At 42.0% G+C, this 25419-nt stretch overlaps 1 protein-coding gene across 1 annotated transcript in view; it reads right to left on the bottom strand.

The window, feature by feature from the left end:
• Positions 1-25419, bottom strand: part of bace2 (beta-secretase 2) — an 84443-nt gene that overhangs the window by 53357 nt on the left and 5667 nt on the right. Inside the window, exon 2 of the mRNA XM_048541051.2 lies at positions 8278-8366. Within this exon, the coding sequence (XP_048397008.1) occupies positions 8278-8366 (89 nt within the window). The remainder of the gene's footprint in view (positions 1-8277; positions 8367-25419) is intronic.

The following is a 25419-nucleotide window of genomic DNA, read 5'->3' on the forward strand; positions in this document are numbered from 1 at the left end:
CTGTGCAATGTAACTTGCATGTCTCAGTCTAGTTTTTTTCCCTTCCCCCACCCTATGATCCGCCTGTACTGCTCGTAAACAAAGCTTTTCACTGAACTTGGGCACACGTGGCAATAAATCAATCAGGATGAGAAAAATATTAAAGCTCCTTAAACTACAATTCCTGCAGTAAAGTTGCTGTCACAGCCCTGCTACATTGGATTTTGACTGAGTGAGAGTAATGAGGTGGACACTTATATTTAATTCAGATTAGCGCATGACAGGATGTGTAATGTGTCCCTGTGCTGGGGGTCACGGGTTTGAGAGTTGCTACAAGGCTTCTTGCAGATTGGGTACCCAACACCTTAATGCACATTTTCCCAACAGCGTGCACAAAACCTGTTCCTGTTTCCCAGGGTCATCGTCATTTATGCTAGGGTTGAGTGCAATCCAGCCCAGATAAAAGTTGACAAAGTTCAGGAGTTAAAAATGATCCTGACTTTACAAGAGTGAGAGAGTGATTAGTTCTTGCTACCTCTGGCCCTAGCCTTTACATTCTCACACAAATCTAATTTAACATTGAGGTTCTCAAGTTTGCTCAGTCCAACTAATTCATGACACATTTATTCAGCCTGCACCAGTACTGATGCTGCATGAGTCTCCATATAGAAAGTCAAAGTACATCAGCAAGAAGCTTCTATTCCATTAAGATAAACCTAAAATGGATTCTGAACAAACTCAGCAAGTCTGGCAGTATGTCTGGGAAGAAAGCAGTGTTAACATTTCGAGTCCGGTGACTCTTCAGAGTTTCTCCTATTCCATTTCCCTGTTACGCAGTCCATAGGGACATGACCACTGTGCCACAAGAGCTCTCTCCACTTCCTTCTGTGTGCTTCGTAAGCAGGCAGTGCACAGCTAATGAGTGCTCATTTCAGATCACTCATCAAAATCCATCTGCTGTTGATCAGCATTCACGTACAGTCACTGCAGCAGACATCACTCTGATCCTTCAACTCCTATTATAGCACTCTGCACCTACTCTCCTCACTCCAAGTTCCTGCTACTAGCGCTGGCCACACAACGGCATCATTATTTAATTCCCATTCATGTCAACAAACCCGCTCTCTTCTAGCCATTCCCATTTACACTTATAAATTTTATATTTCTGCTACCCACCACAGTCCATCGAGCAATTCCATCCTCATACCTTAATGAACTCACCAAACCTACTGTTATTATCAGTCCTCAGGTGGCTAACTATAGCCAGACAGGCAGTCATTGAGTTGTATCCAACTCTTCCAGGCTGACCAGATATCCTGAATTATTCTAGTCCCATTTGCCAGCATTTGGCCTATATTCCTCTAAACCCTTCCTATTCATTTTGTATCCATCCAGATGCCTTTTAAATGTTGGAATTCTTCAACTCAGTACAGTTCCAGACAGATTATCCCAAATCGCTAAATCCCAGGCAAAGGGAATAAACTGGCTCTCCTCCTTCATTCATCTAACACCCACTTCAGTTGATTGAAACAAAGATAATTGAAAAATAATTTTAATTTTGTAGTCGTCCAAGTCGAGTGATTTTATATTTTAAAAGGAGCCAGTTTAACCAGAATTAAAAGTTACGGGGAGGGTGAGTTTACCAGTTACTGAATAGTGCTTAACACACTTACCTTTATTGGTCAATGCATTGAGTATAGGATTTGGCAGGTCAAGTTGCAACTGTACAGAAAATTGGTTGGGCCACTTTTGGAGTACTGTGTTTAATTCTGGTCTCCCTGCTACAGGAAGTGCTTTATGAAACTTTAAATGGTTCATAAAAGACTTACAAGGATGGTTCCAGAGTTGGAGGGTTTGAGCTATAGGAGAGGCTGTATAGGTGGAGCTATTTTCCCTGGAGTGTCGGAGGCTGAGGGGTGACCTTACACAAGTTTATTAAATTATGAGGGGTACGCACAGGATGAATAGCCACGGTCTTTTCCCCAAGGTAGGGGAGTCAAAAACTAGAGTTTTAAGGTGAGAGGGGAAAGTTTTAAAAGGGACATAAGGGACAAATTTTTTCATGCAGAGGGTGGCATGTGTATGTAACGAGCTGCCAGACAAATTGGTGGAGCTTGGTAAAATTACAACATTTAAAAGGCATCTGAATGGGTACACAAATAGGAAGGGTTTAGCGGGATGTGGGCCAAATGCTGACAAATAACTAGATTAGTTTAGGATATCTGGTCAGCATGGACAAGTTGGACTGAAGGGTGTTTCCATGCTGTACATTTCTATGACTCTAAATGGGAGAAGAAACTATAACAGACACAAGCAGGTAACTTAGGAACAAGAAGTTCAAAAACATGATCAGTTTAAACCTTTGTAAAGATTCTGTACAGTTACACCTGGCATGTTGGAAGTTATTAGAAGGAATTATATTTGCATGTGAGCAGTTAATGTCAAGATTCTTGGCTTGGCAGGACAATGAAATTCTTTTGTTCTGGTCTGTTTTTGTTAATGGATGGCTCACAGCATGATGACAGAGTGCCTTCCTTTTCTTTAGTGCAGAAATGTTCAATCACCATTCTCAAACCGTGACCTGCACAGATCAATAACCCATATACTAGCAAGCTAAACACACACACACACACACACACACCTCAAGTTGGAATTAAGTATTCAAAATGTCCATAAGCAATACAGGGTTCTGATCCATCATCGTGGCATCTAAATCTCATCTCTTTCATTCACCCATTGCCTCATTTACCAAACAGTTTGGAGGTAACAGTAAATGTTTAGAAATTTGTGTTAATCATTAGCTGCTGAATAAGTATTGTTTTAAAAAAAAAAGGTGCGCGATTAAGATTATTGAATGCACTAGGTTGAAATATTTCAATGTGCAACACGCTGTGATGTACCAGACCAGGAAATGAGCTTCTGTACAAGTAACCCAGACAGTCCAGGTGTAACAAACAGTTCCTGGATGAGTATTCTTGCCCCAAGTGCTTTGAAGGGATTGGTAGGCAGGCAGGCAGGTTACATTGGATGTGTGTCTGTAAACCACTCTTAAGCCAAGCTGATAAGTGTCCCATCACTAAAAATGGATACAAACATCACTTTCAAATTAGGAAAATGTTGACTGGATAATGCTACCCGTCACTCATTAAAACCAAAATTTCCTCTCCAAATCAGTTCAGTCTTATATCATCAGGTCTCTTTCATTCAAAACGCACTCCACAATCACTACACTTCCTAGTTCCACAATGAGTTGACAGTACAAGTGGTTGGCTGGTAGCCAGAGGGTGTTGCACAGGAATTTCTGTGGACTACAGAATAAACACAACTTTCTACTTCCTTAGGCCTAATCGCTCAATCGTAACTCTTCAATTCAGAGTCAGGTTGGTGCCAAAGTGTAATATCCCATACACTAGCATGCTGTAGAGATCTGTGATTCCAAATGAGAGAAGAAACTATAACGACACAAGCACACAAAGTAGGAGCAAGAAGTTTAAAACAAAATCAGTTTAAGTCTTTGAAAAGGGACTGCACATGGGAAGTTCTTAGTCAGAATTACATTCATATTTGAGCAGTTAATGTCAAGATTTCTTGCTGTGCAGGTCAAATGAAATTCTTTTGTCCTGGTCCTTTTGTCAATGGATTATTAAGAAGGAAGTAGAGTAAGATAGAATGGAAGGAAATATTAGAAGAATTTGGGGCAGAGTGGTGAAAAGAGGCTCTGGTACAAGATGAACAGGACCAGTTCAGCCAAGTAGTTTCTGCTGTAAAATTTGATGTATTTTCAACATCAGTCTCCAGGCGGCACAGGTGTATAACCAAAGAGGATTAAAGTTATTGATGAAATGATTGAATAGCAGAGCAGGCTCAATAGGTTGCTGTCCTCAGGTGTTCCAGTGCAGCACCGAGGGATAGCGAGACTGTCAGCGGTGCTGTTCCAAAAAGGGATGCCAAACCTAAGCACTCTCCTTCATAGGGGTGCAAGGATCTTTCAGAACCTTTCAAACTATGGAAAGAATGAGCCTAGCACGCTAGAGAAACAATGACAAGAACAGATTAGCTGACCAAACAAAATCCCTGGGAACCGATCAGGTGTACCCTAGATCTCTGTGGGAAGCAAGGGAATTGATTGCTGGGCCGCTTGTTGAGATATAGGTGATGTGCCTTAAGACTGGAAGTTGGCTATGTGGTGCCATTATTTAAAAAAAGATGGTAAGGAGAAACCAGGGAACTACAGATGGTGAGCCTGAAATCAGTGGAGGGTAATTTGTTGGAGGGAATCCTGACGGATGTATTTTTGGAAAGGCAAGGACTAAATAGTGATAGTCAACATGGTGTAATCCATTGGAAATCATGTCTCGCTAACTTAATTGAGTTTTTTGAAGTAGTAATGAAGAGGCTGATGAGGGCAAAGCACTGGATGTGGCACTCAAGTGCGTCCCTCATGGTAGCCTGGTTGGCAAGGTTAGATCACATGGAATACAGCGAGAATTAGCCACATGGACACCGAACTGGTTCGAAGGTAGAAGGCAAAGGGTGGTGGTGGAGGGTTGCTTTTTAGACTGGAGGCCTGTGACCAGCAGTGTGCCACAAGGATTCATGCTGGGTCCACTGTTTTCTGCCATTTATACAGAAGAACCGGATGTGAACAGGAGGTATGGTTGGTAAGTTTGCAGATGACACCAAAATCGAAGACATAGTGGACAGTTTATCTCGGAACAACGGGGTCTTCAGCAGATGGGCCAATGGGCCGAGAAGTGGCAGATTGGGTTAATTTAAACAGTTCTTGGATAAGCATATGCATAGTGATAGGTTAGCGTAGGGGGAGGGGCTTAGATTAGTTCAACGCAACATTGAGGGCCGAAGGGCCTGTTCTGCGCTGTATTGTTCTATGTTCTATTTATATAAATTTGAAGTGCTGCATTTTGGCAGGCAAGTTAGGGCAGGACTGAGATACTTAATGGTAAGATCCTGCTGAGTGTTGATAAACAAAGAGGCCTTGTCTCTGCCTAGCCTATCCCAGGATCTTGGTGTTGTCCCAGTCGAAGGAGAAGCACCACTTCGGCTAGGGTAACACCAAGATCCTGGGACAGGCACAAGAATTCCTAGAAGCATGCTATTAATAAACACATTGAACTTGACCCCAGAGACACTCCACTACGAAGGAAAACCAGACGTGAGGCAATCCATTGCCACGAACCCCAGAGGTCTGTGAAACAAGAAACCAGCTCAGCGAGTCAACCAACTTTAACAACCTCTGGAGAGTTAACATGGCAAAACGTCACTCAACAATAAACATTGTAAATTGCTTTCTGGAATCTGGATCACATTCTTTTGTCACTTCCCCACAATGGAAACGACGACAGAAGAGGAAAATCTGAGGACCTTTAAAGGCAGTAAATGGCTACTATTTAATGCATGTACAAGCAAACTAACCCACTTGGTCCCATCTACCTGTGGTTGAAATAGAAAATGGAAAGAGAAAAATAGAGTAGTAACACAATAAATCAAAATCATAGAATGTAAAAGGTTTTGAATGCAGGTGGAAGATCAAGTGGATATCTGATTCTCAGTTAGTCCACACGTGAAAGCAGGCAAGATGACAGGGAATGAGTTTGAAATGCATCTTGTCATTTGATTAAAAGGCAGATCCTTCGAAGGTGCACCCTGTAGAAGATACTGTAATGGCTAAGGAGACTATGTAGGGGATTCTCACTTTCCCAGGATGCTGCTTCAATATATTGACAAAAATTGTCACGAGTTACTGACTATCAATTCACACATATTATACACCTCAGAGAAATAGGTGTATTGAAGAAATACATTTTGACATGAGTTTCCACACTTCACTGTTTCTCCATACACAGTCAGCTGTCGACTTCACTCTAAAGCCTTGTCCTTTACAAATTTAACTTTAGCCATTTTCAACATTAATTGAAAAGAGGAGGAAAACATGCCCTTTTGATCACAATGATGCATTAGCTAAGCTAACGTGCAATGCGGAAAATTAGAATGAATTACCTAAACATTGAGATAAATGTAATCAAATTCCTTCCAAAGAAACCCTTCAAATCCAACACAGAACATACTTAAATTCCATAGACTAAAACAAGTGTGCAGCAGTATGTCAAATAATTCAACATCTACAAACTCTCTCCACTGGAGTCCAAATAATGAATTCATACAAACATGTGATACTAGTAACTAAATCGAAACTTCACCAAATTCAGAAAAACTTGTTCAACTTCTACACCCACATTTATAATAAAAGCTGTTAAATCTGAGAGTGTCAAATGCAAATTAGACGTGCCAAACTATTTTCTTGTTTGCCCACAGACCTACATGCTTCACAGCTTGATGTGTTTTTCAGAAGCAACCTACGTAGCTCTCATTAAAGGATGGCCTTGAGAACAATAGGTTTCTGGGCACCAAAAGAAATTAGAAGATATGGAAATAAGTCAGGGAAGTAAAGTGGAAGCAGAAAACCAATACCACAAAGGAGCTGTACGCATATTAATATTCACATGTACCTATGCCCACTTCTCATTTATTTTTAGAATTGTAACTGGGATGCAGGCAAACTAAAATCTAGGCTGACATTACAGTGAAGCACTAAAGCTGTGCCACATGCTGAACATGTTATCTTCACAATGAGACACAAAACCTGATTGGTAATAACCATTTCATTGACAATTTTAAAACCTAGCAGAATTCCTCTAGTTCTCTGGCAGTTATAGCCCCCATCAAAACCGCAATGCAAATTAACGACAGGTGCATTTTTAATTATAAGCACATTTCAGCCTTAAGGCCACAAAAGTGAATTCCATAACTTCAAAATCTGCATTCTGTGTGTTCTCCATTTTTCTTACAAGATCTCTCTTTCCCATCCCCACCTCCCCAGCCTTGTAGGTCTTTCGTTTTCCTTGCTTCTAGTACAGAACTCATTCTCTCCCTTTCACACCTTAAATTACACCTATTGTAGAATCTCTTTTTCACTACCGTTTGTCTTTTGCACTGGGCACCATACCACCACTGGTCACTTCACCCTTCCTCCAAATCTATCAAAAAGTATTTGAAAACAAGCCTATTTTCCAACTTTTTTTTATTTCTGAAAAGGAGTCATACTCGATTTGAGCCTTTAACTCTGTTAGTTAACACAAATTAACTAGTCAGTCACTTATTGCTGCTCACAATGTGGTCTCCTCTACATTGGGGAAACGAAGCGTAGACTTGGCGTCCACTTGACAGAGCGCCTACGTTCTGCTTGCAAAAAAGACCCTGAACTACCTGTTGCCTGCCACGTCAATGCACAAACCTGGTCCCTGGCCAACATCTGTGTCTCTGGCTTGCTACAGCATTCCAGTGAAGCTCAACGCAAGCTGGGGGAACAACACCCTATTTTACCCTGAATAGTTAGGGAATGGAACTGACTGCCTGGAAATGTGGTGAAGGCAGGTTGAATTGATTCAAGGACAAAAACAAAGTTGCTGGAAAAGTTCAGCAGGTCTGGCAACATCTGTAAAGGAGAAAACAGAGTTAACGTGCAGGTCCAGTGACCCTTCCTCAGGACAGTTCTGTGGATTCACTTTGTAACTTGCAGAGGGTCTAGCTCTTAGAAAGCTCTGATGATCCTACTACATGGACTGGGCTTTTCAGTTTGCGTTTCAATACTTGAGCATTCTGAAACATTTTCTTCGTCAGGCTTGCAGCATGTGTTTCAGAGGTAAAACAAATCATGTGAAATATAAATAATTCTGACTATAACATGAAGTGTGCACCGTGCTCTTCAACAGTACTTTGAGCGAGTGTGAGGAAGAAGGGCAGTAGCATTAAATTTTCAGAGTAAATGCATGAATAAACATTCCTTTTTATCTAAACCCACAAAAGGCTTGCCGCTGGTAACTATTATTCGCTTACTCAGCGATTAAGAAGCCTTTTCAAAAACCACGATGATCATAGATAGCAAATGAAGGAAACATGAACAGGGGTCTTAGTTCTATCTCACATTCCTGTCCGCAGCCCAAAACAAAACTTGGAATGTGTATATGAATTTCTCTGGGGATGTCCTGAATCTTTCAAAAGGTTTATATTATTACAAACCTGTGCAGCCCATTTCAATCAATCCAACCTCAGCCACAATAGACAACCCCACAATGGGACTTATGTGAAAAGAGATTGATTGGCACATTGAGATCTTTCACCTGGCTTTGTAAAAGAGCAACAATATATCCTGCTAAGTCTAAACTCCCTTCCCTTCCATACAGAAATGTAGCACACTCCTTGTGATCTCTGAATACTTACAATTTTGGTTTAAAATAGGTCTTTATATTGCTGTTTGCTGCACCAGCCACTGCAAAGTTACTGCTCCCAGTATCGACCAGTATATTCATCTGTGGATAGAGGAGACACAGCTAGCATTAAAAAACAATGCATTCATTGGAAGAGAGAGGAATGAGAACACAAGTACAAGATTTATACCATTAAGATTTCATGCCTTCTGGAGAAAAGGCCAAACATTTGGGTAAAAGAAACAGATTGGTGACGGTAAAAGGGGGAAGGGTTTCATCTCCCACTCCAACAGCAGCAGGAAGGCACTAAATTCTTCCCTTTTTATGAGCAAGCCTATCTGTTACTGAAATAAAAGTAAAACATTGTGGACACTGTAAATCCAAAACAAGCTCAGAGAATACTAGATAAACTCAGCAGGTCTGGGAGGTTTGGTGGAAACAGAATAGGAAGGGTTTAGAGGGATATGGGCCAAATGCTGGCAAATGGGACTAGATTAATGCAGAATATCTGGCTGGCATAGACAAGTTGAACCGAAGGTTCTGTTTCCTGAACATCTCTATGACTAAGTCCAGTATGACCTTTGTTCTAAAGAGTCATCATACTGGATTTCAAACATTAACATTCTCTCTCCACAGATACTGCCAGACCAGTGTGTGTTCCGCTTGTTATAGTTGACCAGGATGCAAACACACAAACAAACAAGGTGGAATAGGTAATTCAGCCCCTCAAGTCTGCTCTGCTGTTCAACAATCCGATCCGATTGTAACCTCATGTCTACATTCCCATCCATCCCCGAAAGTCTTTCATTCCCTTGCTTACCAAGAATCTCCAGACATTCCTCCACATCTGTGAGGGTTACGTTTCAGAGAACCCACAAGAACGATGAAATTGGCGAGTTCAGAGCCCATTAAAATTAAAAGTTAAAAATAGCTTAAAAAGCATGGATACGCAAGTTTTGCCATGGATGTTGGAATTTTGCTGCTATTTATTTTTTGGCATAGATTGGGGAATTTGCAAGTCATGATCCCACGGACAGAGGCTTTACTGTATCTACATCTGCCTTCAAAACAAAATCTAGCTTGTCCAACTTTTCCTCACAAGCCAAACCCCCGTTCCAGATGTTAGTCTGGTAAACCTTCACAGAACTGCCTTCAACACACTTACATCCTTCTTTAAAAAAGACAAACGGTATTGTGTATTGTACAGCTGATGTGGCTTTGTCAGTTCCCTGTATAGCTAAGGTGTAACCTGAATACTTTGGTATTCAATTCCCCTCGTGATAAATAACAACATTCTATGGGATAGGAAGAACTGCTGATGATGAAGTCAGAGACAACACAGTGTGGAGCTGGAGGAACACAGCAGGCCAGGCAGCAGAGGAGCAGGAAAGTTGACATTTCAGGTCAGACCCTTCTTTCCCAATTACTCGGCTTTACCTGCCTTAGAACCTTTTGTGATTCAAACATTAATACACACAGATCCCTCTGTATCACAGAGAAGATGGTAAAAGGGGCGGAGGTGTGGCATTGTTGGTCAAGGACAGTATTACAGTTGCAGAAAGGATGTTTGGGGACTCATCAACTGAGGTAGTATGGGTTGAGGTTAGAAACAGGAAAGGAGAGGTCACCCTGTTGGGAGTTTTCTATAGGCCTCCGAATAGTTTCAGAGATGTAGAGCAGAAGATAGCAAAGATGATTCTCGATAGGAGTGAGAGAGACAGGGTAGTTGTCATGGGGGACTTCAACTTTCCAGATATTGACTGGGAACACTATAGTTCGAGTACTATAGATGGGTCAGTTTTTGTCCAGAGAGTGTGCTGGAGGGCTTCCTGACATAGTATGTAGATAGGCCAACAAGGGGCGAAGCCACATTAGATTTGGTACTGGGTAATGAGCCCGGCCAGGTGTTAGATTTGGAAGTAGGTGAGCACTTTGGTGATAGCAATCACAATTCTGTTATGTTTATTTCAGTGATGGAAAGGGATAGGTGTATACCACTGGGCAAGAGTTATAGCTGGGGGAGAAGGCAATTACAATGAGATTAGGCAAGATTTAGGGAGCATAGGATGGGGAAGGAAACTGCAGGGGATGGGCACATTAGAAATGTGGAGCTTATTCAAGGAAAAGCGCCTAAGTGTCCTAGATAAATATGTACCTGTCAGGCAGGCAGGAAGCTGTAGAGTGCGGGAGCCATGGTTTATGAAGGAGGTGGAATCTCTCTTCAAGAGGAAGAAGGCGGCTTATGTTAGGATGAGATGTGAAGGCTCAGTTAGGGCACTTGAGGGCTACGACGTAGCCAGGAAAGACCTAAAGAGAGAGCTCAGAAGAGCCAGGAGGAGACATGAGAAATTGGTGGCGGATAGGATCAGGGTAAACCCTAAGGCTTTCTATAGGTATTTAGGGAATAAAAGAATGACGAAAGTAAGATTAGGCCCAATCAAGGATAGTAGTGGTAAGTTGTGTGTGGAGTCAGAGGAGATAGGGGGAAGCACTAAATAAATATTTTTCAACAGTATTCACTCGAGAAAACGACAATGTTGTCAAGGAGAATACTGAGATACAGGCTACTAGAATGGTGGGATTGAGGTTCACAAGGAAGAGGTATTAGAAATCCTTCAGAAGGTGAAGATAGATAAGGCCCCTGGGCCGGATGGGATTTATCCTCGGATCCTCTGGGAAGCCAGGGAGGAGATTGCCGAGCCTTTGGCATTGATCTTTAACTCGTCATTGTCTACAGGAATAGTGCCAGTTGACTGGAGGATAGCAAATGTGGTTCCCCTGTTCAAGAAGGGGAGTAGAGACAACCCTGGTAATTATAGACCAGTGAGCCTTACCTCAGTTGTTGGTTAAAGTGTTGGAAAAGGTTATAAGGGATAGGATTTATAATCATCTGGAAAAGAATAAATTGATTAGGGATAGTCAGCGCGGTTTTGTGAAGGGAAGGTCGTGCCTCACAAACCTTATTGAGTTCTTTGAGAAGGTGACCAAACAGGTAGATGAGAGTAAACCGGTTGATATGGTGTATATGGATTTCAGCAAGGTGTTCGATAAGGTTCCCCACAATAGGCTATTGTACAAAATGCGGAGGAATAGAATTGTGGGAGATATAGCAGTTTGGATCGGAAATTGGCTTGCTGAAAGAAGACAGAGGGTGGTAGTTGATGGGAAATGTTCATCCTGGAGACCAGTTACTAGTGGTGTACCACAAGGGTCGGTGTTGGGTCCACTGCTGTTTGTCATTTTTATAAATGACCTGGATGAGGGCGTAGAAGGGTGGGTTAGTAAATTTACAGATGACACTAAAAGGTCAGTGGAGTTGTGGATAGTGAAGAAGGATGCTGTAGATTGCAGACAGACATTGATAAGCTGCAGAGCTGGGCTGAGAGGTGGCAAATGGAGTTTAATGCAGACAAGTGTGAGGTGATGCACTTTGGTAGGAGTAACCAGAAGGCAAAGTACAGGGCTAATGGTAAGATTCTTGGTAGTGTAGATGGGCAGAGAGATCTCAGTGTCCATGTACACAGATCCTTGAAAGCTGCCACCCAGGTTGACAGAGCTGTTAAGAAGGCACACAGTGTTTTAGCTTTTATTAATAGAGGGATCGAGTTCTAGGACCATGAGGTTATGGTGAAGCTGTACTAAACTCTTGTGCGGCCGCACTTGGAGTATTGTGTACAGTTGTGGTCACCGCGTTATAAGAAGGATGTGGAAGCTTTGGAAAGGGTGCAGAGGAGATTTACTAGGATGTTGCCTGGTTTGGAGGGAAGGTCTTACGAGGAGAGGCTGAGGGACTTGAGGGTGCTTTCATTAGAGAGAAGGTTGAGAGGTGACTTAATTGAAACATATAAAATAATCAGAGGGTTAGATAGGGTGGATAGGGAGAGCTTTTGTCTGAGGATGGTGACGGCGAGCACGAGGGGGCATAGCTTTAAATTGAGGGGTGAAAGATATAGGACAGATGTCAGAGGTAGTTTCTTTACTCAGAGTCGTAGGGGAATGGACTGCTTTGCCTGCAACGGTAGTAGATTCGCCAACTTTAGGTACATCGAAGTCGTCATTGGCCAAGCATATGGACGTACATGGAATAGTGTAGTTTAGATGGGCTTGAGATTGGTATGACAGGTCGGCACAACATAGAGGGCCGAAGGGCCTGTACTGTGCTGTAATGTTCTATGTTCTACATGTCATTTAGATCGGCTATATCTTTTTATTTTGGATAAAATGGACAGTTTCACATCCCCACACTATACTGCATTGCTACATCTTTGTTCACCCATTAACACATCTATATTCTTCCGCAGCATTCACATGCCTGCTTCACAATTTTCTTTCCTATCTAATTCTGTGTCCATCCCTTCATCCACGTTATTTATGGACAGTGTAAATAGTGGACATGCCAGCTCCAAACTCTGTTGCACACAATTTGTAAGATGCTGCCTACGTGAAAAAGATCCATATATACACGTTGACTGGGTAACAGAAAGCAAACAATGATTTGTCCATGCAAGTATGCTACAGCCTACATTGGCTACTTTTATTTTCCACAAAAACCTTTGATATGGCACCTTATTAAATATCTTTTGCAAACCTAAACATAGTATATACAGTTTCCATTTATCTATAATGTGGGTTGCCTCAAAACTTAAATAGATTGGTCAAAAGCCATTTCCCTTTCACAAAATGATGTCGGCTCTGACATTGTCTACAATAACTTGCATAGCATCTTTGCGCATTTTCCCTGTGAGAGACATGTAGCTAACTATTCTTTAGTTTCCCGCTTTCTGTTTCTCCCCTTTTGGAACAGATGAGTTACATTCGCTATCTTGAGATCTAACAGGCCCACCTCCAAATCAACAGGGTGTTATGGAAAATTAAAACCAAATGCATCAACTTTCTTCCTAAGCTTCTCTTTTAAAACTTCAAGATTAAGTCCATCATGGGCTCAGGCATTTCGTAGTCTGCAGCTCTAATAATGTACTCAGTACCACTTCTCTGGCAATTGTGATTTTCCTGAATTCCTTCCCATCGGCAGTTTCCTGATTTGGCACTCCTGTGGTGTTACGTGTGTCCTCTGTATTGAAAACTAATGCAAAACACTGTTCAATTAATCTGCTATCCCCTTTTATCCAATAATTCTCTGGAGACTTGTTACAGCAGCACTCACTTTGTTAACTTCTTTTTAAAAATATTTATAGAATCCTCTATCATGTTTTACTTTGTTTTTAGTTTTTGGTCATCCTTTGCTTTCTTTTATATTCTGTCCAATCTTTTGATCTACTACCCATACATTAATGTGTTTCTTTTCTTTTATGTTGGCACTACATTCCGCATTTTTATTTAAAAGCTGATGGCAGTCCATCCTTAGAATTTTTCTTACTCTTTGGGAATGTGTCCATTTTCAACACTCAAACTATCCTCTTGAATGCCTGTTGGAATACCTGTTTTGCTTCAACTGATGAAGGAGCTCTGAAAGTTTGTGATTTTAAATAAATCTGTTAGACTAAAGCCTGGTGTCATGTGTCTTCTGACTTTATACCTATCTTGAGCTGTCCCGTAACTAAATTTGCCTAATCACTTCACTCAGTTCTGATTTCACACTTTCATAAATTACCATTATATAAATTTTTAAGAAATTTCAGACTCACTCTTCTCTCTGATAAACTGAATGTAAAATTTTGATCAGACTACAATTGCTGCTGTTATGCACCAGGCCAAATCCCCCCAAAATACGTTGAGAGGATAGTCTCGATCCTCACTTTTTCTGATTTTAAAGGTAAATGTAAGGTTTTGCATTCCAAAAGTAATTTGATTGGCAAAACCATGACTTTAAGCAAAACACACTATTTTTACACAACAGTTAAAATACAAAGTAAAAGCTAAAAGAAAGGAACTGACTTAACTGCAAGTCTATAATAATTTATATATTAAACTATTCCAATATAGCATTATACCATAAACACAGCCTTGGCAAAGGCAGATTCAGTAAAATAGATTGTCTCACATACAATTCCAGCAGCAGGAAGAGAACACCAGCTTTTAGCTGTAACAGACAGAAGAACAAAAAAATCCATATCTATCCAGCGGACCCCAGCAACTGCAGAAAGCTAAAACTAAAAATCCTGGTTCTGTGAAAGCTTGACTCAATCCATGAAAGCTCGACTCAATCAATTCCAACTTTAAAAAATCCCCTAGGCGTCACAAGCTGTTTACTTTATCAACTCTGTCTCGACATTTCTACAAAACAAAAGGACAATATCCACGTTTCAAATATTTAGAATCAAACTGCTACTAAATCACTCTAAGATTTTAGATTTTATTGTCAAGTGTACTCAAGTACAGTAGTACAGCAGTACATTGAAAAGTGTATAATTTTGCCACACGTGACGCCATCTTAAGTACCAAAGTGCTGAGGTACTAAGAGACAGCTTTTGGCACAAAGCAACAAGAGAAACGAGAGTTATAGTCATAGAGATGTGCAAAATGGAAATAGGCCCTTCAGTCCGACTCGTCCATGCCGTGACTACATATCCTAAATTAATCTAGTTCCATTCACCAGCATTTGGCCCATATCCCTCTAAACCCTTCTTATTCTTATATCCAGCCAGATGCCTTTTAAATGTTGTATCTGTACCAGCCTCCAGCACTTCCTCTGGCAGCTCATTCCATACATGCACCACCCTCTGCATGAAAAAGTTGTCCTTTAGGTCCCTTTTAAATCTTTCCCCTCTCACCTTAAACATATGCCCTCTAGTTTTGGACTCCAACACCCTGGGGGAAAGGCCTCGTCTATTCACATTACCCATGCCACTCATGATTTTATAAACTTCTGTAAGGACACCCCTTAGCCTCTGATGCTCCAGAGATAATGTTAAGCACTATGTCATAGAATAGTTGGAAATAAAGAGATAGGTTATGGTTTACATTGAAGTCTTTTATAGTTTAAACCAAGAAAATAGAAGTTCAATAGTCATTGATGAGTTCTCTGCCTATCTCGCTCGCCAGAAGACCTCAGCTGTTTATCCCCAAAGCAGCTGCTGCAGAAACTAATGCCTGCCAATCTCCCCTGCAGTGTCAGGAACGTGCCCAGGCATGTTGAGATATCGCCAGTCACCAAGAGACTGACTAACATACCACAGAGACCACATTGCGAGCTGCCAAGATACCAGGCCTGTGAGCCGCCAAGTGACCAGAACAAGAGCCATCATAAGCCAAGAGGCCAGGGCCATGGCCAGGATCAGGACCCATCATCAGCCACTGAGACACGAAGCCGAGACCCACCGAGAGACCAGGCTGAATGTCGCCACAAACCACCGGGAGACCAGGTCCGGACCAAAGTGGGAGAAGAAGGGGAAGGAACAGAAGGAGTGGAGAAGCTCCAGTTGTAGCATCCTGGTCTGCCACCATCTTGATCTTCACTGCAAGATCATTAATTAATCCTATTGCATTGTACAATATTTGGTCCAGTATAACCTCCTCTCTAGTCAGCTTCTGAACGTGTCGATGTAAAGAAACTATCCCAAAAATATTCTGTGAAGTCCTTATCTAGGCTACTTTTGCTCATCTGATTTTGCCTCTGTCTATATGTTATGTAAAATCTCCCATTAATATTGCAGTGTCTTTCAAACAAGCCATCACTATTTAATATTCCACCTCCCAATTGATTAGTTAGAGGCCCGTGCACCACTTGTACAAACACTTCTTGCTTTTATTATTTCTCGCCTCTGCAAACTACTTTTATTTCCTAGTTTCTGGAAATAAGGTTATCCTTTTCTATTATTCTTTTTGTTTATTCATTGCTGTGATGTGGATGTTACTGGCTGGTTAAGTGTTTATTGCCCATCTCTAATTCCCTTGATCTGCGCAGCATCTAGGGGCAATTGAGAGCGGGACTAGGACCGAACAACATTGCTACGAATCCGGAGTCATATGTAGACCGGACTGGACGAGGACGGCAGAATCCCTTCCCTCGAAAGGAGATTAGTGAACCAGATATCTTGTTTTTATATTTTAAAAAAGACCATGGTTACATAGTCACGGTTTGGTTATTTCAATTTCAGATTTTTATTGTATTCGTATTTCATGACATGCCATGGTGGGACTTGAACTGATGGCATCAGAATATTAGCCTGGGTTTCCAGATTACTAGTCCACCTACATTCAAAAATGCCCTTTTGCTCCACTCACTAAATTGCTTCCTGTACAAAAATGCCATTGTCAATTCGTTCATCCAAATAAGCAGAAAAAATCTCAAACGTTTTGAACAGTTGCAGAGGCTACGAAACCTGTTGACTGGGTCACTTTACCTGCCTCACTTGCAGTCACACTCTACTATTCCTACACGCTGACCAAATTGGATGACCATATGTTACTGAGGTGCAACTGTTACAAAAAGACTAAATAACCATCTCCCTTACTGATGAGTTGCAGTGTCCGTAGTTAGGCTTCTAACTCAAAACTCTGAGCCAAAGCTGCTCAAACATTGAATATTTGCTGCAGATGTATTCGCTTTGTACCAAACTAGCATCAAGGAGCTCTCAGACGCTGAAGCATATGATACATCATCCGTTCTATTATCCATAATGGGCTCCAATGGGCCATTTAATTGTTTTATTCAATTATGTATTGATTCACGCATTGATGTATTTATTAAACTTACACCAGTTGCTATATAATGTTGAACCTTACGTACAGAACAAAACTGAGATGGAAGAGATATTCACCAAATGACAAGCTTCTTCTCCTGTAACAGAGTAAGAACCAATTTCTTGGAGGCTTAAAATGTTCAGGAAAAGCATCGGAGTATCTCTTTCCTGTCTTCTCCTAACTCCCTTTGTAATTTAACTCTATTTTTAGTTGTACGCAACTGCTAAGTCACAAACTTGGCTACTTTTATATACTCTAACACAAATGACCTATCTGATCCACTCAGTGAATAACCAGTTCTAACTGCTTTCTAGAATTTAACCAATTTTTCCAATCAACTTATTCAGAGATGTTATTACACATCTCTGGAGTAAGTGGGACTTGAACACAGGCCTTCTGGTCCAGGGGTAGGGGCACTGGTATTGTATGACAATAGGGCCCTTCCAACTGCTTTCCTAATAAAGTTAAACTGCTCTACCATTTAAAGCCTTGTTAAAGTCCTTGCTCAAGGCTGAAAACTGCAGAATTTAAAACTGTAGTTGACATTTAATTGAAACCTACGAACAAAACTAATTTCAGACAAAAAGAGATTGCCTTACCCATGAACTGAAAGCATTCTGTCCAACACCATGATGACAGGGAGGGCCAGCAACTAACTCAATCTTGACAGTAGTTATAATATTCAAAAGTAATCTACACCCCTCAAGTTTTAACTATTATGCAGTTAAATTGCAACAGACAGGATTTCCCATTGTTTGGGAGACTCAGTAACAGGAGGGAGGCAAGAACTACCAGATACGGCTATCTGAGGATAGCAAGATGACCTTGCTTTCACCTCACACCACTTCCCGGCCATCAATCATCTCATGCCTCCTAAATCCTCAACAGAGATCCCTGCTCCAGCCTTTCCGATCCCTATGACCAGACCTCATTTCTTCATCATCAAAAAAAAAAGTTGGCAAGGTGAGCATTAAAGAAAGAGACAGAAAGCTGTTATGTGCCCATTAGAGGAAGGAGAGGAGCTGAAATGAGATGTCATGGGGTTTGGACACTATATTTGAAGCACAAATCACAAGGAAAATTTATTCTACTACAACTCAAAAAGTTCTTTCAAATTCTCATTTCCTCCACTCCTTTATTTGCTTTCAGTAATTGTTAAAATATCTGTTCAAAGTTCACTTCATCATATCCATGTTAGTATTCATAGTGATACAGCCCAAAATGCCATTCAACTCCACACTGATTGCAGATTTGGGCAGAGCAATGGCAGACAGAGTTTAATCAGGACAAATGTGAGGTGATGCAGTTTGTAAGATCAAATTCGCATGCAAATTGTATAATAAATGACAGAACCCTTAGGAGCATTGACATGTAGAGGGATCTGGGCATATAGGTCCACAGGTCCCCAAAAGTAGCAATACAGGCAGCTAAGGTGGTCAAGGAGACCCACAGCCCACTTGTCTTTATTGTCTGGGGCATCAAATACAAAAGTTGGAGAGTTATCATACTGCAATAACAAACTTTAGTTTGGCCACATTTGGAATTTTGTGTGCAGTTCTCATTATCACACTCCCAGAAAGATGTGCATGCTTTGGAGAGGGTGCAGAGAAGATTTACCAAAATATTGCCTGGTCTGGAGGATTTTCAGAATGAGCAGGGGCAGATAAACATGGATTGTTTTCAGTGAAAAGTGAAGGCTGCAGGGTGCCCTGACAGAAGTCTATAAAACTATGAGAGGCAATAGAAAGGGTGGATAGTCAGAGACTTCCCGCTCCCGCGCCCCCCGCCCCACCAAGGTGGAAAAATCAACTACAAGATGGCACAGGTTCAAGGTAAGAGTGGGGGAAAAGTTTTGGCGAGAAGGACAGGGGAAGTTTCTCTCCACAGAGCACATCACCAATAGGGATTTTTCCTATTCGTTTGTGGGATGTGGGCATTACTGGCTGTCCAGCATTTCTTGCCCATCCCTAACTGCCCTTGAGAAGGTGGTGGTGAGCTGTCTTTTTGAACCTCCTGCTGTGGGTTGACCCATGGATGTCATTCAACAGGAAATTCCAGGATTTTGTTCCAGCGCAATGATGGAATGGTGATATATTTCCAAGTCAGGCTGGTGAGAGGCTTAGACGGAAATTTGGAGGTGGTGGTATTCTCATATGGCTGATGTCCTTGTCCTTCTAGATGGAAATGGTCACGGGTTTGAAAGGTGCTGTCTGTGGATCTTTGGTGAATTTCTGCAGTACATCTTGTAGATAGTGCACACTGCTGCTACTGGGCATCATTGGTTTGTGGAAGTATTGCTAATCAAGTGGGCTGCTTTGTCCTGGATGGTGACAACCTTCTTGCAGGTTGTTGGGGCTGCACCCATCCAGGCAAATGGGAAGTATCCCATCACACTCCTGACCTGTGCCTTGTCAATGGTGGACAGGCTTTGAGGAGTAAGGAGGTGAGTTACTCGCCGTAGTATTCCCAGCTTCTGGCCTGCTCTTATCACCACTGCGTTTATGTGGAGAGTCCACTTGAGTTTCTGATCAATGATAACACCCAGAATGTTGATAGTGGAGGCTTCAGTGATGGTAACACCATTGAATGTCAAGGGGTGGTGATTAGATTGCCTCTTATTGGTGATGGTCCTAGCCTGGCATTTGTGTGGCACGAATGTCACTTGTCAGCCCAAGCCTGGATATTGTCCAGGCCTTGCTGCATTTGTACATGGACTGCTTCAGTATCTGAGGAGTCATGAATGGTGCTGAACACTGTGCAATCATTGGCGAACATTCCTACTTCTGACCTTACAATGGAGGGAAGGTCATTGATAAAGCAGCTGAAGAATGGGCAGAGGATATTACCCTGCGGTACTCCTGCAGAGATCTTCTAGAGCTGAGATGTTTGACCTTTAACATCCATGGTCATCTTCCTATGTGTTAGGTATGACTCCAACAAGAGAGTTTGCCCTCGATACCCATTGATTCCAGTTTTGCCAGGGCTCGTCGAAGCCACACTTGGTCGAATGCAGCCTTGATGTCAAGGGCTGTCACACTCACCTCACCTCTGGGATTCAGCTCTTTTTTCCCCATGTTTGAACCAAGGCTGCATTGCAGTCAGGAGCTGAGCAGCCTCGGCAGAACCCAAACTGGGCCTCACTGAGCAGGTGTTGCTCGATAACATTGTTGATGACACCTTCCATCACTTTACTGTTGACTCAGGGTAGACTGACGGGGCAGTAATTGGCCTGTTTGGATCTGTTCTGCTTTTTGTGTACATGACACAATTGGGCAATTTTGCATATTGTCGGACAGGTACCAGTGTTGTAGGTACACTGGAACAGCTTGGCTAGGGGAGCGGGAAGTTCAGTGCTATTTCCAGAATGTTATCAGGGCCTAAATAAGGATTAGGAATTTGGCCAAAGGGCCTGTTTCTTTGCTGTATTGAATTAAATGGAATTGGAAAAAAATTGTGTTTTCTTTAATCTTCAATTTTCTTGGCAGATGGAACATAATGTGGGTAAATATAATGTTATATACTTTGGTGGGAAGAATAGAGGAGCTGAATTTTATTCAAGTGGAGAAAGACTGCAGGAGACCAAAGAACAAGACACAAGGGAGCTGAGAGAAACAGAGGGATTTTTGGGGTGCTTGTCCACAGACCCCTGGTGGCAGGACAGGTTAGTTAAGAGGGTATACAGGAGACTTGCCTTTATCAGTCATGGCATAGATTATAAAGAGCAGGGAGATAATATTGGAACTGTACAGAAATTTGTTGAGGGCACTGCTGGAGTACTACGTGCAGTTCTAGGCACCATACCATAGAAAGGATGTGGTTGTACTGGGGGGTGTGCAAAGGACATTCCCCAGGATGCTGCTAGGGATGGAGCAGTTCAGTGCTGATGGGCTGCTTTCTTTGGAACAGAGAAGGCCGGCGGGGAGACTGACAGAGGCCTATAAGATTATGTGGAGCGTGGATAGCTGGATAGAAAACAGCTGGTGCCTCTATTTGAAAGGTCAATAACAAGGGGGCATAATTTTAAAGTGAAAGGCAGGAGGTTTAGAGGGGATCAGAGGTAAACCCTTTTTCATCCACACAGAGTGATGGGAATCTGGAATGCATTTGCTGGGAGCGTAGACAAGGTGGGAAACCTCAACCTTTAAAAGAAAACGTACTCGGATGAATGACTGAGGTGTCGTAACATTAAAGGCTATGGGCCGAGGACAGGTAGTCGCATACTTTTTAGTGGGGCACACACAATACGTCGAAGGACCGCTTCTGTACAATATGATGTAAGATTCTAACAGAAGGACTTGGGAATAAAAATTAACTAGCAGCCAAGTTCAGCAGGTAATAGGAAAAACAAATGGAGTGTTGGCCTTTATTTCAAAGGGAACAGAGTATACAAATGGGAAGGACTTTGCCAAAACTGTAAAAGGCACTATTAACTCAAATATTGGGGACAGTTTTGGGCCCCTTACATAAGGAAAGATACGCTTGCATTGGACCCAATCCGGTGAAGGTTCACTATGTAATACTAGGCATGGAAGGAGTATCTTATCATTAGAGGTTGAGTAGGTTAGGTCTGTACTTGTTGGAATTTAGAAGAATGAGGGGTTATTGAACTGTACAAGAATCATAGGCCTTGACATGGTAAATGTGGAAAGGTTGTTTCCCCATGTGAGTGAGTCTAGGGCATAATCTTACAAGAGGGGGGGGGTCGCACATTTAAGAGATAACGAGGAGGAGGAGTTTCTTCTGAGACAGTAGTAAATTCTGTGGAATTCTTTTACCACAGAGGGCTGTCAAGGCTGATCGTTAAGTATATTCAAAGCTGAGATAGACAGATTTTTAATTACTAAGAGAATGAAGAGGTATTGGAAAATGCAAGAAAGTGGAGTTGAGGATTACCACATCAGCCATGATCGCATTGAGAGGCAGAGCACTCGATGGGCTGAATAGCCTACGCTGTTTGTCTCTTTTGTCTGCTTACCTAATCAAGTTCTGCATTTTCCAGACAAGGCTCAGTTAGCTGCATTCTCATTTTGGAGTTAGATTTGCATGTTTAAAACCTGTTCCAAAGTCCTGAGCACAGTATCTACTGACATTCCTGAAAGGAATACTGTACTATCAAGTACTATGTTTCAGATAAACATTAAACCACTGCCACTATCAGATGGCCAGTGAGTGAGCCCAAGGCACAATTCAAAGTACAGTCAGGGAGTTCTCCAGGATGTTCTAGACAATATTAGGTGGGACAGTGGTTTAGTGGTTAGCATGGCTGCCTCACATCTCCAGGAACCAGAGTTTGAATCTACCCCTTCAGGCAACTGTCTGTGTGGGTTTCCTCCCACAGTCCAAAATGTGCAGGCTTGGTAAATTGGCCATGCTAAATTGCTCATAGTGTTGAGGGATGTATAGATAAGGTGGGTTTATGGAGGAGGGGGGTGCTCTGTGAGACGGTGTGGATTTGTTGGGCCAAAGGGCCTGTTTCCACACTGTAGGGATTCTATGAATAGATATCAATAATACTACAACCAATGTTTTTTGGCTATCATAACAGTGCTCTTTGTGGAAACTTGCTGAGCATGAATTAATGCTGTATTTTCTACACTAAAACAGTGATTGCACTTTCAAAATATATCACCCACTGTGAAGCAGAGATATCCTGAGGTTACAAAAGGCCCAAATTAGATGTTGTCTTTTCAAAAGGAGGCAGAAAAATGGGACTTTTGGCAAAGTGTGGAGGAATGTATTTTTTTTTAAAAAAGGATATTGTGTACCATTAGGTTCTGTGCCAATGGACACAAATTACAGTCCCATCAGCTGGCCTTCAGAACCATAATAGTTGGTCAATTAGTTCTGAAAAATCACAACATAGGACACATAGCCTGTCTATTAAACATAGGTCTTCAACTCCTCCATACTATCTCAACTTCTTTTTTGGCAAAACACTGCTATTGAATTCTGGAGTGTGAGTGATAATGGGAACTGCAGATGCTAGAGAATCCAAGATAATGAAATGTGAGGCTGGATGAACACAGCAGGCCAAGCAGCATCTCAGGAGCACAAAAGCTGACGTTTTGGGCCTAGACCCTTCATCAGAGAGGGGGATGGGGTGAGGGTTCCGGAATAAATAGGGAGAGAGGGGGAGGTGGACCGAAGATGGAGAGAAAAGATAGATGGAGAGGAGAGTATAGGTGGGGAGGTAGGGAGGGGATAGGTCAGTCCAGGGAAGACGGACAGGTCAAGGAGGTGGAATGGGGTTAGTAGGTAGGAAATGGAGGTGTGGCTTGGGGTGGGAGGAAGGGATGGGTGAGAGGAAGAACAGGTTAGGGAGGCAGAGACAGGCTGGGCTGGTTTTGGGATGCAGTGGGTGGAGGGGACGAACTGGGCTGGTTTTAGGATGCAGTGGGTGGAGGGGACGAACTGGGCTGGTTTTGGGATGCGGTGGGGGAAGGGGAGATTTTGAAGCTGGTGAAGTCCACATTGATAATGGTATCAATGTGGACTTCACCAGCTTCAAAGTCTCCCCTTCCCCCACCGCATCTCAAAACCAGCCCAGTTCGTCCCCTCCACCCACTGCACCACACAACCAGCCCAGCTCTTTCCCTCCAACCACTGCATCCCAAAACCAGTCCAACCTGTCTCTGCCTCCCTAACCTGTTCTTCCTCTCACCCATCCCTTCCTCCCACCCCAAGCCGCACCTCCATCTCCTACCTACCGACCTCATCCCAACTCCATGACCTGTCCATCTTCCCTGGACTGACCTATCCCCTCCCTACCTATCTTCTTTTCTCTCCATCTTCGGTCCGCCTCCCCCTCTCTCTCTATTTATTCCAGAACCCTCAACCCATCCCCCTCTCTGATGAAGGGTCTAGGCCCGAAACGTCAGCTTTTGTGCTCCTGAGATGCTGCTTGGCCTGCTGTGTTCATCCAGCCTCACATTTCATTATATTGAATTCTGGAATTACTTTACCAGCAGCTTCAGCACAACACCACACAGAAAATAATTCCGTCAGTAGGAGGCAAAACAAGAGATGGGTCTGTGAAACACATTGTTAAAATCCCAGTCACATGGGAGAAAACACCCACAGCCAACACCATGGTCACACGGAGCCATGTGACATACGATTAATGAAACTGTCTTTATTTAGCAGATAACGAGCCCTAAAGTCTAGATTTCAAAGACAAAGTTGCAGGCTGGAAATTTTAAGAAGTAATTCAGGCATGCATCAAGGGATTCAGATGACTTAAAAATGCAGATCATATTACTGCATTGTAACAGAGTTCCTGCCTCATTGCTCACAGTGAATCAGAGATTATGCTGTTAATGGTTGGTCTCTCATAATCATTGAACCTACAATTGGGCAAAGGAATAATTCAGCTGTAAAGCTTATATAATTTAACAGCAATTTGAACTTATATTTAAATTTTGCTTTTAATGCAGCAAAAACGTTGAGGAGGTTTAAACAAAGTCACTCATAAGGCTTCATTAGAAGTGGAAAAGGTGGATTTAAATCAGCATCTTCAAGCTCAGATAAAGAGCAAGATCAAAATAGAGAGAAGATCTATATTTGCTGTCTCTCTTTTGTTTGAATATAGGGATTAACCGGCTGCCCACCTCCTGGTACATCTCAAGCAATTAAACACTCTCAAAGGTCATCATTGCGTTACAAATCTTTATCCCAGTCTCCTCTTGCTTGAAGAGCCAGTGAAGGCATGATGGGCCAATGGCCTCTTTTGGCGCCATAACAATTTTGTCGTTCTTTCACTATAAACATCATCAATACCCAGTATCTTTGAACATTTTCTTGCCTCACTGCAATTCTGTGAAGTGCAGCGGGAAGTATTTTCAACATGAAACTTGCTGCAAAATGGAAGCTGCAGTATTCGTCTGTCTGGTTTATAATTAAAGCCTTCAATTTTACTTTGGTCATCTCTGACAACAGCATGATGCTGGTATAATTACTTCAAATGCTCACAAGGGAAAAAAAAAGAAAGTCATTCAGAACAACAAATATATGGTTTTCTTAATCATGTCAGCATTTATTTATATTTCTCAGAGAATCCTTTCTGCTAGGTTTAGGAAGTTTTTTTATGCCAGTGTAAAAGTGTGTTCATTATTTTTGGATCATGTCTGCTCAGTTTCAGTTCATTGGTTCTTAGTCATTTTGCAGGGTGAACACTATGTTGAAAACAGTTTCCCACTAACCCTCTATACTGATCTGTTGAGCAATTCCACAAACTTCTCAGGTTTGTCATTTTAAAAATATCTGCTTAAATTCATAATTCACTGTCTCAAATTTCTGGTATCATGTTATTAACCATTAATGACCCACACCAGAGCAAACAAAAAGTTACAAAATGGTCATTTCATAAACCAGAGGAGGAAAAGTCCAATTTAATTTTTACTACTTTTAGTTTAGCACGTTGGTTAAAATCTACAGCAGCTCAATCTGAATAACTGAAAAATTAAAGTGAAATTTGACTAAGTGTGCTAAACTTTTTTTTAAAATGTCTTATGGG

The sequence above is a fragment of the Stegostoma tigrinum genome, chromosome 12, assembly GCF_030684315.1.
Source record: "Stegostoma tigrinum isolate sSteTig4 chromosome 12, sSteTig4.hap1, whole genome shotgun sequence".
NCBI classification, from domain to species: domain Eukaryota; kingdom Metazoa; phylum Chordata; class Chondrichthyes; order Orectolobiformes; family Stegostomatidae; genus Stegostoma; species Stegostoma tigrinum.